A 12,933-nucleotide genomic window follows, 5' to 3' on the forward strand; every position below is an offset into this window, starting at 1 on the left:
AACCTGAAGATGAGAGGTTTGTAGAATCGTATAAAAAGCTACTACAAGATTTAACAACAGTGGAGCTTTTGTAGTCTTAGATTCAAAGTTGTAGGAAATTGATGAATGAATCACAGCTCATAGTCTGTGCAAATAAACAATAACTCAGGATATATACCGAGACATGGATTGGCTAAATGCCATACTTTTGCCAAAGTGTTGTCTTAGCTTCTTAGAGGGGTATTTTAAGTGTGCTTTAGGGGACGGTGTGCCTTCTAAGAGTTAATCATTCTCCCCTGAAACAGTGGGAAACAGCTGGTGGCTTGGAACACGCACTAGACTTAGGTAGACCTGAGCTTCATGACTCACTCTGGGCTAGTACATCATTTCACCTTTCTGAGGTTCATCTTTAGTAATAATTGAATGAGCTCTTATGTGCCAGTGCATGCCAAGTTTTTTATATGCTTATGCCATTCCGTCTTCATGACACCCTGGAAGTTGGTACTGTTGTTACCCCCATTTTACAAAAGAGGAAACTCAGGCTCACCAAAGGAGAAGTAACTTTGCCCAGGATAACACAAGTGGGAATGTGTCAGCAAAATTAAGGTCTCCAAATTAATGACCTGAGGCCCTGATAGGATGGGGATTCCCTGTTTCTACAAACCCAAATCTAAGAACATTATCCCTGATGTTGAGTTGATCTCTTGGAGGTTGCAGGGAAGAGATATGCCCAGTGACCACTTGATGATGGGAGGTTATTGAAAGGATTCATGGGGATGAGGGCACTGGTCTCCCAAGCTGGACAGTCATTCTGGTTGCTACTGCTTCCAGTACTGGGATGGAGAGCAGGTCCCAGGGAGAATTCTCCTTACTCCCCAAGCCTACGTTTGGCACATCCCTTATTCACATCCCTCCCGTGGCTCCCTGAGCTCCCTAATCCTGACCTTGGTTCTGTGTCATTCCTTAGCCCAGTGCCTGACTCCTGATAATAATAGTCATTAGAAATCGTAGTAGTAGTCACTAGCTGTGTATCAGGCACTATTGCAAGCACTTTTCTTGCCTTATTTCACTTAATCTTCATAACAAGCCTATAAAGTATATATTATCATCTCCGTTTTACAGCAATTTTCTCAAAGTCACATATTTAGGAAGTAGGAAAGCTGATATTTGAACTTAGGACTTTCTGACTCCAAAGTCCCCATCCTTAACCTCTCTGCACATTTTAAGTATAAAATGGGCTAATACTGCCATCCTGATAGAGGTGTTACTCACTCTTAATAAGCCACTGTACACAAAAGCACCTAGCACAGGGGCTGCCCAAAGTGGGTACTCAGTCTGTGTTAGCAAAAGATGATATACAGTGCTAATTTCCTTTTATGGAAATCTTTTGGTTAGTTAAAAGAGACAAGAGTCTCCTTGTGATAACTCTAAAGCCTTGGACAAATAGTTTCCCCAGAGAGTTGCATATGCATTAAAGTTGCATTTTTGTTTATTTTGAGCTGTCTTGTTAAGGAAGGATTTATATGCTGGCGCTGATGTAGGACACCAATCAGGCAATGTTTTCTGCGTTTGACAGTTGGTGTGATAGTTTGCTTCCAGTGAAGTTTGACTCACTGTATCTGGAAGCTGTCAGAAGTGGGAGCATGAAAAGGTCATGACGGATGGCCGTGGATAAGTGGTTAGGGGAGGAGAGCTGGTAAAAGAGACAAATGGCCTCCTTTGTTTGCATGGGAAGGGGCTGACCGTGGCCTCTCCAGGCTAGCCCCCATACTCTCTTCTTCCTCACCTGCCAGTGCTGGGAGGTGAAGCCTGCCAAGCACCATCTTTGAGAGTGGCACCAAGCTGGGTATAATGTAACCTTGTGAGCGCTTCCCAGCAGCTCGGCCCCTTGAGTACCTGAGAACTGTAGATGGACGTATTCTTCAATTTAGGGTCACTTTTCATGATTACAGAATTCAATATACTCGTCCTTCCCCACATTTAAAAAGTTGGTAAAGGGTACTGAATTCTGAATTAGAAACCAAAAAAATGTCAATTTTTAAAATGATGTTTGTTTTTGATTTTTGGTGAAATTTGTATTTTGGAAGAATACAGAAAAGGAAAGGATGTAATCCCACTAACCAGAGGTGACCACTGTTACTGGTTTGGAACATATCCTTTTGATCTCTTTTCTGTAAATATTTTTCTGTCCTTTTCATTTAGTATTGTATCATAAGAATTTTTCCAAGTCAAAACTTTTCTTATGCATAATTTTTCATGGTTATGTTGTATTCCACTGTGATCAAATTAACTATTTCTCTATTCTCAAGTTGGAGAAATGTAAACTTAACAAAAGTCAACTTCTCATTTCTTTGGAAATACATTTATAATTTGGATTACTTAAAATAGTGCATAAGTGACACTTTAAGGACTGCCTCTTCCTTTCCTTCAGTGACTTTACATAAAAACTTTAGCCAGCGAAATCAAAACTATCCATGGTCAGTCGTCAAAAAGAATATTGACTGGATTTTGTATTCTAATTTGAGAGGTATGAACAAAAATAGATGTGTGCATTTATTGGTACATTTGAGCATTCATTTGTTCCCTGGTGAAAATTGAGAGAGGAGACTAAAGACTGCTTGAGCAGAGTTCCTTATTACGTCTTCTCAACCATGTGGAGAAGTGGAAAGAACCAGGACCTAGAAACCAGACAGCTCTGGGTTTGAAAAGTGGCTTTTCCACTTAAGAGCTCCCTGACCTTAGACAAGCACTTTCTTCTCTTCTAGGGAGCATAAAACACCTGGCACAGTTCTTGCAGAATAGTGTAGTTGGTAGCTGAGAAGACAGATTCTGGGACTAGACTTGTGGGTTCAAATTCCAACTTTGCCACTGATGAGCTGGATGATCTTGGGCAAGTGACTTAACCTCCCTGTGTTTCTGTTTCCTCATCTATAGCATACAGGTGAACATAGTAACCAACTTCATAAGGTTGTTAGGAGGTTTGAATCAGTGTGCACAATGGATTTCTAAACACGCTGGCACATAGTTGGTGCCAGTTAATGTTACTTGTGTTAATGCTGTATGTGTTCAATGAGTGGTATCTAAAATTAGCATCATACCTGTTGGACCTAGGAGAAGTTTGTACCAAATGGTTCCTGGTGCCTGATTCCTCTAGGCTTGCACCTTTCCTCTTTGCCTAGACCTTGGCCTTAAGGAAAATGATCCACAGGGATCATGCATTCAGCAGTCATCTTCTCGCTCCAGTGTCACAGAGAGACAATGCTGCTTCTGGCCCTCTAACCCACCCACTCCCCTTAGCAGTAGAGAAGTGTCAGTGACAGGCAAGTCACAGCCGCACTGCTTGACTTCCTCACTTGAGAGTTCCACCAGCCTAGCTTCCACAATCTCCTCCCCCACTCTTCTTCACTGCAGTGACACCCCAGGATCCTCTCTGACTTCCCCTTGTCATACCCCATACCCTGTCATTTGTCTAGTCCTGGTACTTTTGTCTTTAACGTGCTCATCCCTACTGCACCCTACCCCCAACCATCCCTGTTCCTGTCCTGGATTGTGGCACCAGTCTTTTACCTTTTAACTGGTCTCCCCCCCACCATGGTACCTCCTTCCTCCAACCTACAAGAAGACCTAAGGACTCCCAGGTCTCTGTTGCCACCAGGCTGGATTCTATGCCTCTCTCTTGAGCAGTGGGTCTGGGTGTGCTCAGGAAGATGGGCTTCCACCATGGACTACTTCAGGCCCTCCCAGGCCAGAAGCAGAGGGCTGCCCTGTGGAGCCTTGTACTCTGCTTTAAGAAGCTGAGAATCACACAGATTTCAAGTAGAGTGAGATTGCTTAATGTACAAAAGGATCTTTCCTATCAGGAAAGATTTCCCTACAGGCTCCTTTAAATAGTGACTCCTCTAGGCAGGCAAGTGTTTTACAGATCATTAAATACTTGACTGAAAGCCTGCAGAGCAGAAAAACTTAAAACTAAAGTGTTGGGAGCCCCTGCCAATTACAGATCAATCCAAAATGAAGATGAAGTATCTCTGGAACTAAAATCAGTGGGAAAATGTGATTTGATTTCATGCAACTTTTTTGGAACATACCAATTGTTTAAGTGGTGTTCCACCTGTCTGCCCATCCTGAACCTATTCATCTCCCACATCTTCATCCCCAAGTCCCAGTCTTGGGGTTCCCCTCTGTGAACAGCAACTACACAATAACACCAAGAAAGTCATTGGGAAAGTGTTCTTGTGGCTGTGCAGAGCTTAGGCAACTGATGCAGAGATATAGCCTGTAATGGATGAACTATACAGTAACAATTTGCAGATAAAAATAATAGAAGTTAAAGTGTACTTTACATGATAAAAGAAAGATGAAAGAGGACGAGAGTCTGTTACATCTGAGATGGTTACAAAAGTCCTGCTTTGTGAAGTAGGCTCTGTTGAAAAGATTGATGCAATGGGGAGTGACCTTGGCTTGGAGCAGGAGCTGGTGATGTATGTATGAGCATCCCTCTGCTAAATGGACCCAGATTTGTAGCACTAATATACATGGGAGCCCAGAACCAAACTCAGTACAGCAATAAATCAACAGCCACTTTCGGTGTCATTTCTGGTTTATATTCCACTATTGTTCTATCACTTTAATTCATGTCACTATCATCTTTTCATCTGGAACAGTTTTATATAATTTTCCAGTGGAGTTACCTGACAAATCCTATCAAATTAACAAGGTACATTAACAATATTGACTGACTACAGCTTCAGGAGCTGCAGGGCCATAGAACAAATGTTAAAACCATGTCCGTGGTGATGATTTTTTCCCCCTCTATTCTGAGAAAGGAATGTGGGGCAAGGTTTATTTCCACATAAGAGATATGCACATTTATTTTGCTCTGCTCGTTTTGGCTTTTATAAATGACAAAACAAGAAGCAGAAGAAGGAGGGGAAAACACATGTACACACACACACACACTTGCTACCAGCAACCATGGCTTAAGTACTTTTCTTTTTTCAGGGAACTATAGAAATGTCTAGATGTTTAACAATTAATGACCAAATTGGAGGCAAGAGTGTAACGGGGTAGTTGTAATCTATTTTAAATGAAATGTAATAAAATTGGTCTCCTGATACATTCTCACCCTCCTGAAATTACCTAGACCTGAACGTCCAGAGTCAATTGGACTTACGACACTATGCCTAATTGAAATATGATGTTCCTGAAATATGTCTAATGACAAATTCCAGTGTTCAGTTGGTAAAAAAATGCCAATTGTTCATCTTTACCAAAGACCACACAGTAAGGACCAGGGTTAAGCAAGCATCACTGCATTGTCTCCTCTGAAGATAGCAGAGCAGTCTCTCCTAATAATAATAATAATAATAATATGAATCTTTCCATGAACTTTTTGAAGACCCTTTGTATTATAGTTTATTGCATTACAATAAGAGGTAGTGTACAGTTAAGTATATAAGTTAACTCTGTATTGTATCTGTGTTATAGTTGAAGAATATATGTTTCTTAATACCTTTCCATGTAGTTTTGGGTTGTTCCCCTTCCAACACCAGGGATAAGGGTTAGGAACCCCGTACTAGCCAGCCACGAAAAAATAAAAAGAAGCCCATGGCATTCCCCAAAGCCCTAAGAAAGAGCTCATGTTCATCCAATTCAGGGTTTATAAAACAGGTCAAATGATTACACTGAAATCACTTATACCTTCCACTTCTCGTGGCTTCTTTTTTGTCCTCCCCTTGGCCTTACAGGTATCTCTGGAGACAAAGTAGAGATAGACCCTGTTACGAATCAAAAAGCCAGCACTAAGTTTTGGATTAAGCAGAAACCCATCTCAATCGATTCTGACCTGCTCTGTGCCTGTGACCTTGCTGAAGAAAAAAGCCCCAGTGAGTAGTCCCTTTTATTTATGTCTCCTTTCTCTCTTTCCCCCCTCTTCCCCTCTGTGTGCTGGGTGCCAGGAGAATATATTGCCACCATGTCCTTTTTTCCTTCGGTCTGTTTAATTCATTACCAGAAATTTCTTTTAATCAAATGGGATTGTATTGTGGTACCCAGAGCCTGATGTGAATCCCATCCTATTCGGTCTTGATGGCAGGAGAGAACCTGCAGCCCTGCCTCTGACCTCAGCAGTGCCGTACCCCCCAAACCCCCCCCAGGGTTGGGGGCATGGGGGCAGATTCCTGCTGGGAATTTGCACTCACCAGAGCCCTCAATTCACTTTGTGCTCCTTTCCACTTCCCATTTGGGAGACTTGACCAGTCAGAGCTGGACCTGCCTTCCTTTCATGCCAGATCGAGGGAAGCTGGGGGATTTCCTGTGGCAGCTGAAGACTAGATTTAGATATCCATCATGCTGGAAGTGTCAGCACCCACCCCCCGATTATTGGCAGCTGTGTGACCTACCAGCTCATAATTAAACTCGTGCCTGGGTCCTGCAGAAGAGATCGCTGCTGGGTTGGCGTTTATTTCTCTGCCGAAATTATCAGAGTAGATATAGTCCGGTTGTATTTTTTGGCATGTTATATTTTAGCAGTTAAGTAATTGAGTATAGCATGTAGATTAATCACTTAATCATTTTTAGGACTCCAGTCCTATCAAGGGGCAGAAAGGACACAGGTCACATTGAAATTCCTCTATGGAAGAAGTTTAAACCAAATAAGGGTTTATCAGTTGCCTGGAGAAGGCTATGAGACAATGGTTCTCGAACTCTAGTACAGATCAGCATTATCTGCAGAGCCTATTTAAAATGCAGGTAAATTCTGATTTGGTAACTCGGGGTACAGGCATCTAATTTTTGTTAATCCCCTATGTTCCAGTGTCCACTAAACTTGAGAACAAGTGTTATAAGGAATTACATACCCAAAGGAACAATGAGAAATGTAAAAGCCAGCAAGTGTTTATAATATGATTCAAGTTTTTAGATAATACTGACTAAACAGGGGCCTGAAGAGCACTGAGCCACTGAAGGGGGCTTATAGCCTGGGCACATGCCATATTGCCTCATTTATGGGTGAATGTCTATTTTTTTTTTGTCAAATCCAGCTATGCTGGGTTGCATATTCTCCTGCTTTTAACTCATTATCCTCCAGCTGGGTAAGAAGGGAGCACAACTTAGTGAGGCATGGGGAAAGGAGTAAGGCCAGCCCCACCCACTTGTCAAATCCAGCTATGCTGTGTTGCATATTCTCCTGCTTTTAACTCATTATCCTCCAGCTCGGTAAGAAGGGAGCACAACTTAGTGAGGCATGGGGAAAGGAGTAAGGCCAGCCCCACCCACTTCCTGCCATTCCTGTCATCCCCGTGAGGTTTCTGACTCTGACTCTCATGACTTCCTGAAGAGGCCCATGAGAGGACTGTCTGCTGCCCTGGGGTTCTTGCCACAAGGCTGCTGAATTCCCTCTGCCTTTGGATAAACATCTTCCTAATCCCGCTCACTCTAGTTTATCGGCCAATAAAGATGTCATTGTTCTGCCATCTTTCTTCCCAAGAACTGAGAATGCTTTGAAAAGTAACATTTTATCAATTCTCCATATCTCTGAGAAATGAAAGGCAATCACTTCTTTGTTGCATAGAGTGCTGGAGTGAAAAGGTTAGGGAGAGAACTAGAAGCAAGGTTCAGGTTTCCCTTATACTCACACCAGCACACTCACTGTGCCAAGGAAGGCTGTGATTCAGGCGCTGAAAGGTACAGGATATAACATACCCAGCCAAGTAGGGAAAAAAGAAAAGATTCACAGTCACCTCTTCCCAGGCGCCTTGTGGGATTAGCCATTCAACTAGTGGTTGTTACACATCTGTGTGAGTGAGGCCAAGCTCCCAGCACTGTAGATACAGTGCAGACATGGCCCTGATTATTTTAGTATTGACACTCCATTAGGAGTCTTTGTCTTGTTTTTAGATATACCGTGTGGTTCTGTGCAAAAGCTGCACAGGTGGGTCTTACAGAGGTTTCCTCCTCTCCCACTCACGAGATCTAGAAATGGTGGCACTTTCCTGAACAAAGAGACTCACTGCCCCAGTAAAATACTTCCTACGTCCCTGTGCCCTATAGCAGTGGTTTTCAAACCATTTTCTTCAGAGCTCTAGGTTCTCAGAGGGACCTCAGGGGCACACATGCACACCTGTGTGTGTTTGTGTGTGTATGTGTGTGTGTAGGATTAGGCATAAGGCTTCCCCTTTAACCAAAGAACTCTTTTTTTCTATTTTGAGATTCTGTATTTATAAAGTCAGCTGATGAAAGGATTTTGCTGCTTAAAAAAAAGAGAAATTTGTTTGTCAGGCTTACAGAATAAAATTCAGACTCCTCAGCATAGCCTTTGCAGACATTGACAACCAGCTGACTACTCTAGCCTCATAGCCCATAATCTCCCATCTCAAATTTGTGCTGTGGTCACTGTGAACTACCACACAATGCATTCTGTGCTTCCACTGTTCCCATTGACTGGAATATACCTTCGACCCTGACCTTCCCTCAAACTTATGAACATTTTCACCTGCCCACCCTCAGCTCACTCATTTTTCAAAATCCAGTTTCAACATCAGGCTTTCTTGGTTAACTTCGCCCCCAGGAGTTTGTCCATACCTGTAAGTAAAGCACCTCACACTTGGGCTGTATTTACATGTTTGAGGTCTGCTCCTCTCCCATTCTCATCTCCATTCTGAACTAATTGACCCAGGGACTGGTTTCTGTATCCTTAGTCCCTAGCACAGCGCCTGCAGAGTCATCCTCAGTGAATGTTTGTTGACTTGAATTTGAACTTAATGAAGTCAGAATTTAGAAACCAAAAACTATTCAACATAATTTATGTTGTAAAGTGTCCAAAAATGATTAAGTGAATTGGTTTGATGCTATGTGTTTTTATGATTTCCAGTATCTTGATCAAATTAATTCAATGACTTAATCTAAAAAGTTCATCCTCAGACCATCATCAGACCATAGAATTAATCAATGAGGTTTCTTTTTCTTTCTTTTTTTTTTAAAGGATTAATGGTAACCCCTTATCTTTCATGTCTGTTGAACCTTAGAAAAAAGTTATTTTAACATCACTTAATCTAAAAAGTTCATCCTCAGACCATCATCAGACCATAGAATTAATCAATGAGGTTTCTTTTTCTTTCTTTTTTTTTTAAAGGATTAATGGTAACCCCTTATCTTTCATGTCTGTTGAACCTTAGAAAAAAGTTATTTTAACATCACTAAAGAAATGAAAGTCACTATATTTCATAAGTTTAGCCTGTGATTTTTATCAGCATAGTGATGTATGTTTGTAGCAGAGTTTACATCAAAAATTATTCTTGGGGCCTTCTTGAATGAATTATGGCAAAGTGAGAGAGTCTAGAAGTAGATAAGGTTTTTGATTTCTGCAGTATATTTCCTTTTTCATGTTTTTATCTCTCATAACACAAGTGTCTTGCCGAAGACTGGAACGTGTGACCAACTGGAATAATTTAGTTGTGAAAACAGAGCAGACGTGTTATTAAACAGCCCTCTTTACAAAAAGACATTAAGTGTTAGGAGGATAATGAAGTTGTTCCCAGTCTTACTTGAGACATGTTTGTCAGAATTTTGAACAGAAAAGAAGTGGTTTTGAAACCTTCGAATATGGCCAGTTTGCAGTGTTTATTGAGAAAGCTGCTGTCAAACCATTAATTTGGTCTTCATAAGGAACACAACTCGAGTTTAATTGATGCCATATCCAAAAAGCACATGAATAGCTGACTTGGCAAAGGGACTAAGTGTTAGAGTGCCTGCAGTGAAACACATAATTACATATATTGTGGCATCAGAAGACCCAGACTCTGAAACTGTACTTCATAAATAGCAGCTCTGTGGCTCTCTTTCCTTTACCCTCGACTTCTCCCTCTTAGGCCAGGTTCTCAGAGGAAGATTTATTGCTCTGTCCCTGTGAGTGTTTAAGGACCTGGAAATTAATGACTAAATAGGTACATGCCTAAAAAAAATGTACGTATGAATATGGACTCTTAAAAGAGTTGAGAAAAATCTATGTATCACAAACCCAGAGAAATTAAGAATAAATTCTTCCCTTCTAGATTTAAGGGGGAAAAATAAGCATGCAGCCATTATTATTCAAATCCGATTCTCAGTCAGGTTTTGTCACTCCTTACGATATCTTTTGCTATTTTGAAGGATGTCACAAACTTCTAAAAGATGAATTAATTTTAATGCATTTTAACTAATCAAGAATGTGTACAGCACCTAGGAGAGGAGAATGTTTCCATATCAGAAACTACCATGGTTAAATTGTCTTAGGGAAATAATTTTCTATTTTTATATAGGTTTAGACATATGGGTCTAAATCCTTTAGAATAGGATTTAAATGCTGTGGGCTCTCTTTTTAAGTGCTATCATTGGATTCCATCACTGAGACAAAAGCAAGGGATCTTTCTGTGAAACTAGTACCCATCAGAGACTTTCAGGCTGTATTTAAGTACCAGACCTAGCCATGCCAGGTCTGGTTTCATCATAAGAAGGTTGTGCAGCTTTAAAGTCTTTAAAGGAAGCAGCCTATCATTAAGAAATCAGATTTAAACCTTAATAAAGTAGCTGTCGTCTTTATAGCTGAAAAGAGCTCTGTATCTCAATTAAGTATAGATAATATAAAACCTTAAGGAAGCAACATAATAGAGGTAACCTGATTACATTCTCTTGCAATAGTATAATTTAAAGGAAATCTGATTCTGTTGATGCTGGTTATGTTGGTGGGGGATTTTTTTGTTGTGTTTTGTTTTTGTCCAAAACACTGTTTGGATGCAAGATAGGAATTCTTTGGGGTTATGAGTTAACCACAACTGCAGGAGACTGTTAAGCCCTTGTGAATAGAACTGGCTAGATATTTGAAATGAGATTCAGTTAAGGCTGTGAGTTAAAGTAGCTGGACTTATTGGTGACCTCCCGCTTAAATGAATCTTTCTTTTCATAAGTACTTGACAAGATCTGTAAAGTAGTGTATTTAATTTACTAATTAAATTAAAGCTACTGAATAATGATTTGTCCACATTGATTTAGCTTAAATAGAAAAGATCAGCATTGTTGTGATCTTCAGCAACGTTAATGGCCAAGCCAGTTAGACACAAAGGCCTCTTGTGTTTTATAGGTCAGAAGTACATAGGTAAGCCCAGGCTGTAATTGAATTGCCTGCTCTGCACCCTGCAGTCGCAGATTTCCTTTGCCTTCCCGTTCCATTGTTGCACTGGGGCTTAAGAGAATGTTAACGCGGTAATAGGCACAGGGCCTTCCCCATTATACGTCTTGCTATCGAGCGGTTCTGCATGACTAGTTAAAGAAGATGGCAAGAAGATTAATGAAAGCAAGGCTAATACAGAGGGGGTACTTTTGCAAGACTTCTACCAAGGAGATATTAGAGCTGAACCAGAGCTTGGCTTTTTCTTTATCCTGTGACCTTTGAACCTGCCTTACTGTTGAGAGCTGCCAGAGAAGTCGACATTTTGATTGATGTTGGTACACGAGTCCGTCTTTCCCATTGAATACCACATCTGCACAAAAATAGCTTTTCCAGCAGAATTCATACTAGCTAGAAGTGATAGCCAAATTGATGGCTGAAATGCTTTTATGTAGTTTTCACTTAAACCTAAAGGTATTTGATGGTTTAATTTAGTATCCAGTTTTCACAGATTATCTGAATTCACTTATATGTTCTTAATGGGTTCATCAACCCATAGAAAGACCAGTATCAAGAATGTTCATAGGTTTGCAAACAGAGCTCCAAGTGGGCTTTATGGGGGAATAAAAGCAGTCATCAAACAAACCCTTCACCATCCTTAAAAAAGAAAAATCAATCTGAGTGCCCAGGGAAACTGACTTTGAGGTTTGTGTAAATAAAGCAAAGCATCCAAATGTTTTTGGAAAGCTATAGATGGGAAGTCTGAAATCTCACCTCTGTACCCCACCTGAGCCCCATCTCAGAGGCTGTCTTGATCCACCCAGATGCTGGAATCACTGACCTTGTCCTTGGGACACTAGCGTTCCTTCTGAAAGGGATTGTCATGGGCTACTTGTAAGACAGCACTGTGCGGCTACAAACCTCTTCGTGTGTTGTCACTAATTCTTCTGCCTTGTTTGTGGAGCTGCAGGCCTCATGCATGTCTGTGTCTGAATGTGCCAGTGTACATCCCCCACCCCTCTCCCAACAAAGGAGAGCAGGGAGAATGGCAGAAGGACTCACATTGGTTACTAAAATCAACTTAGGCACACCCCAACCCATTGAATCCTCTGAGCACCCAGTTTCTTTTCTCCCTATTTGACAGGGGCAGTACTAGCAGAGAACTCTCTCTCTCTCTTTCTCTCTGATGTGATGAGCATTCTATTTCCTAAAGGAGGAAATACCTAGGAATTTTGTCATATTCTTTAGATGCTCACGAGAATATGTAAAAGAGGTGTGAGGGTCACCACTGGATGAAAGAGCTACAGCCCTAAGGTGGTTGGGTGGATATCCAGGGCCATGCTGATATACTATAGGCCCCAGTCGGTAAGGCGCCTGCATTTTTTTCCCCAGTGCACCTGTAACCCAAGAGGGCTACAGCTCATCCTCAGGCTCTGTTGACTCCCAGGAGGTCTGGGCAGTCCAAACATTAGGTGGGGAAGCTGTGTTGGGTTTTTATTCTCTGACAAGCACTCATTTCATAAGTTTCAGATCAAATACGGTAAGTACTGCCTGATTACAGAACACAATGGACTCTAACATATTAAATGCCCCAGTTATTGAATTGCCTTTTCATAAGAGTACTCTGGAGCACAATCAGGAGCAGGCAGTGCCTCATCCTTTTAACAGATATGTTTCCTAGCCCTATTAAAAGGGGTCTTCATCTATCCTGTCAAAGGGAGTCTGCTGGGGTTTTTTAGTTTAATTACACTATCCAATTAAAACTCCTTGCTGCATTTGGATGCGCCTCTCCTTGGGCCTGAGTGGATATGACA

The 12,933-nt window shown here is 41.3% G+C and overlaps 1 protein-coding gene across 5 annotated transcripts in view; it reads left to right on the forward strand.

Moving 5' to 3' along the window:
* The window catches only part of MAPKAP1 (mitogen-activated protein kinase associated protein 1), a 263,963-nt gene that overhangs the window by 229,942 nt on the left and 21,088 nt on the right, over nt 1-12,933 (forward strand). For all 5 annotated transcript variants that reach the window (XM_008569957.1, XM_008569959.1, XM_008569958.1 and 2 more), the window contains one exon: nt 5,727-5,864. In XM_008569957.1, the coding sequence (XP_008568179.1) occupies nt 5,727-5,864 (138 nt within the window). The remainder of the gene's footprint in view (nt 1-5,726; nt 5,865-12,933) is intronic.

The sequence above is a fragment of the Galeopterus variegatus genome, unplaced genomic scaffold (assembly GCF_000696425.1).
Source record: "Galeopterus variegatus unplaced genomic scaffold, G_variegatus-3.0.2 Scaffold549, whole genome shotgun sequence".
In the NCBI taxonomy this organism is placed as follows: domain Eukaryota; kingdom Metazoa; phylum Chordata; class Mammalia; order Dermoptera; family Cynocephalidae; genus Galeopterus; species Galeopterus variegatus.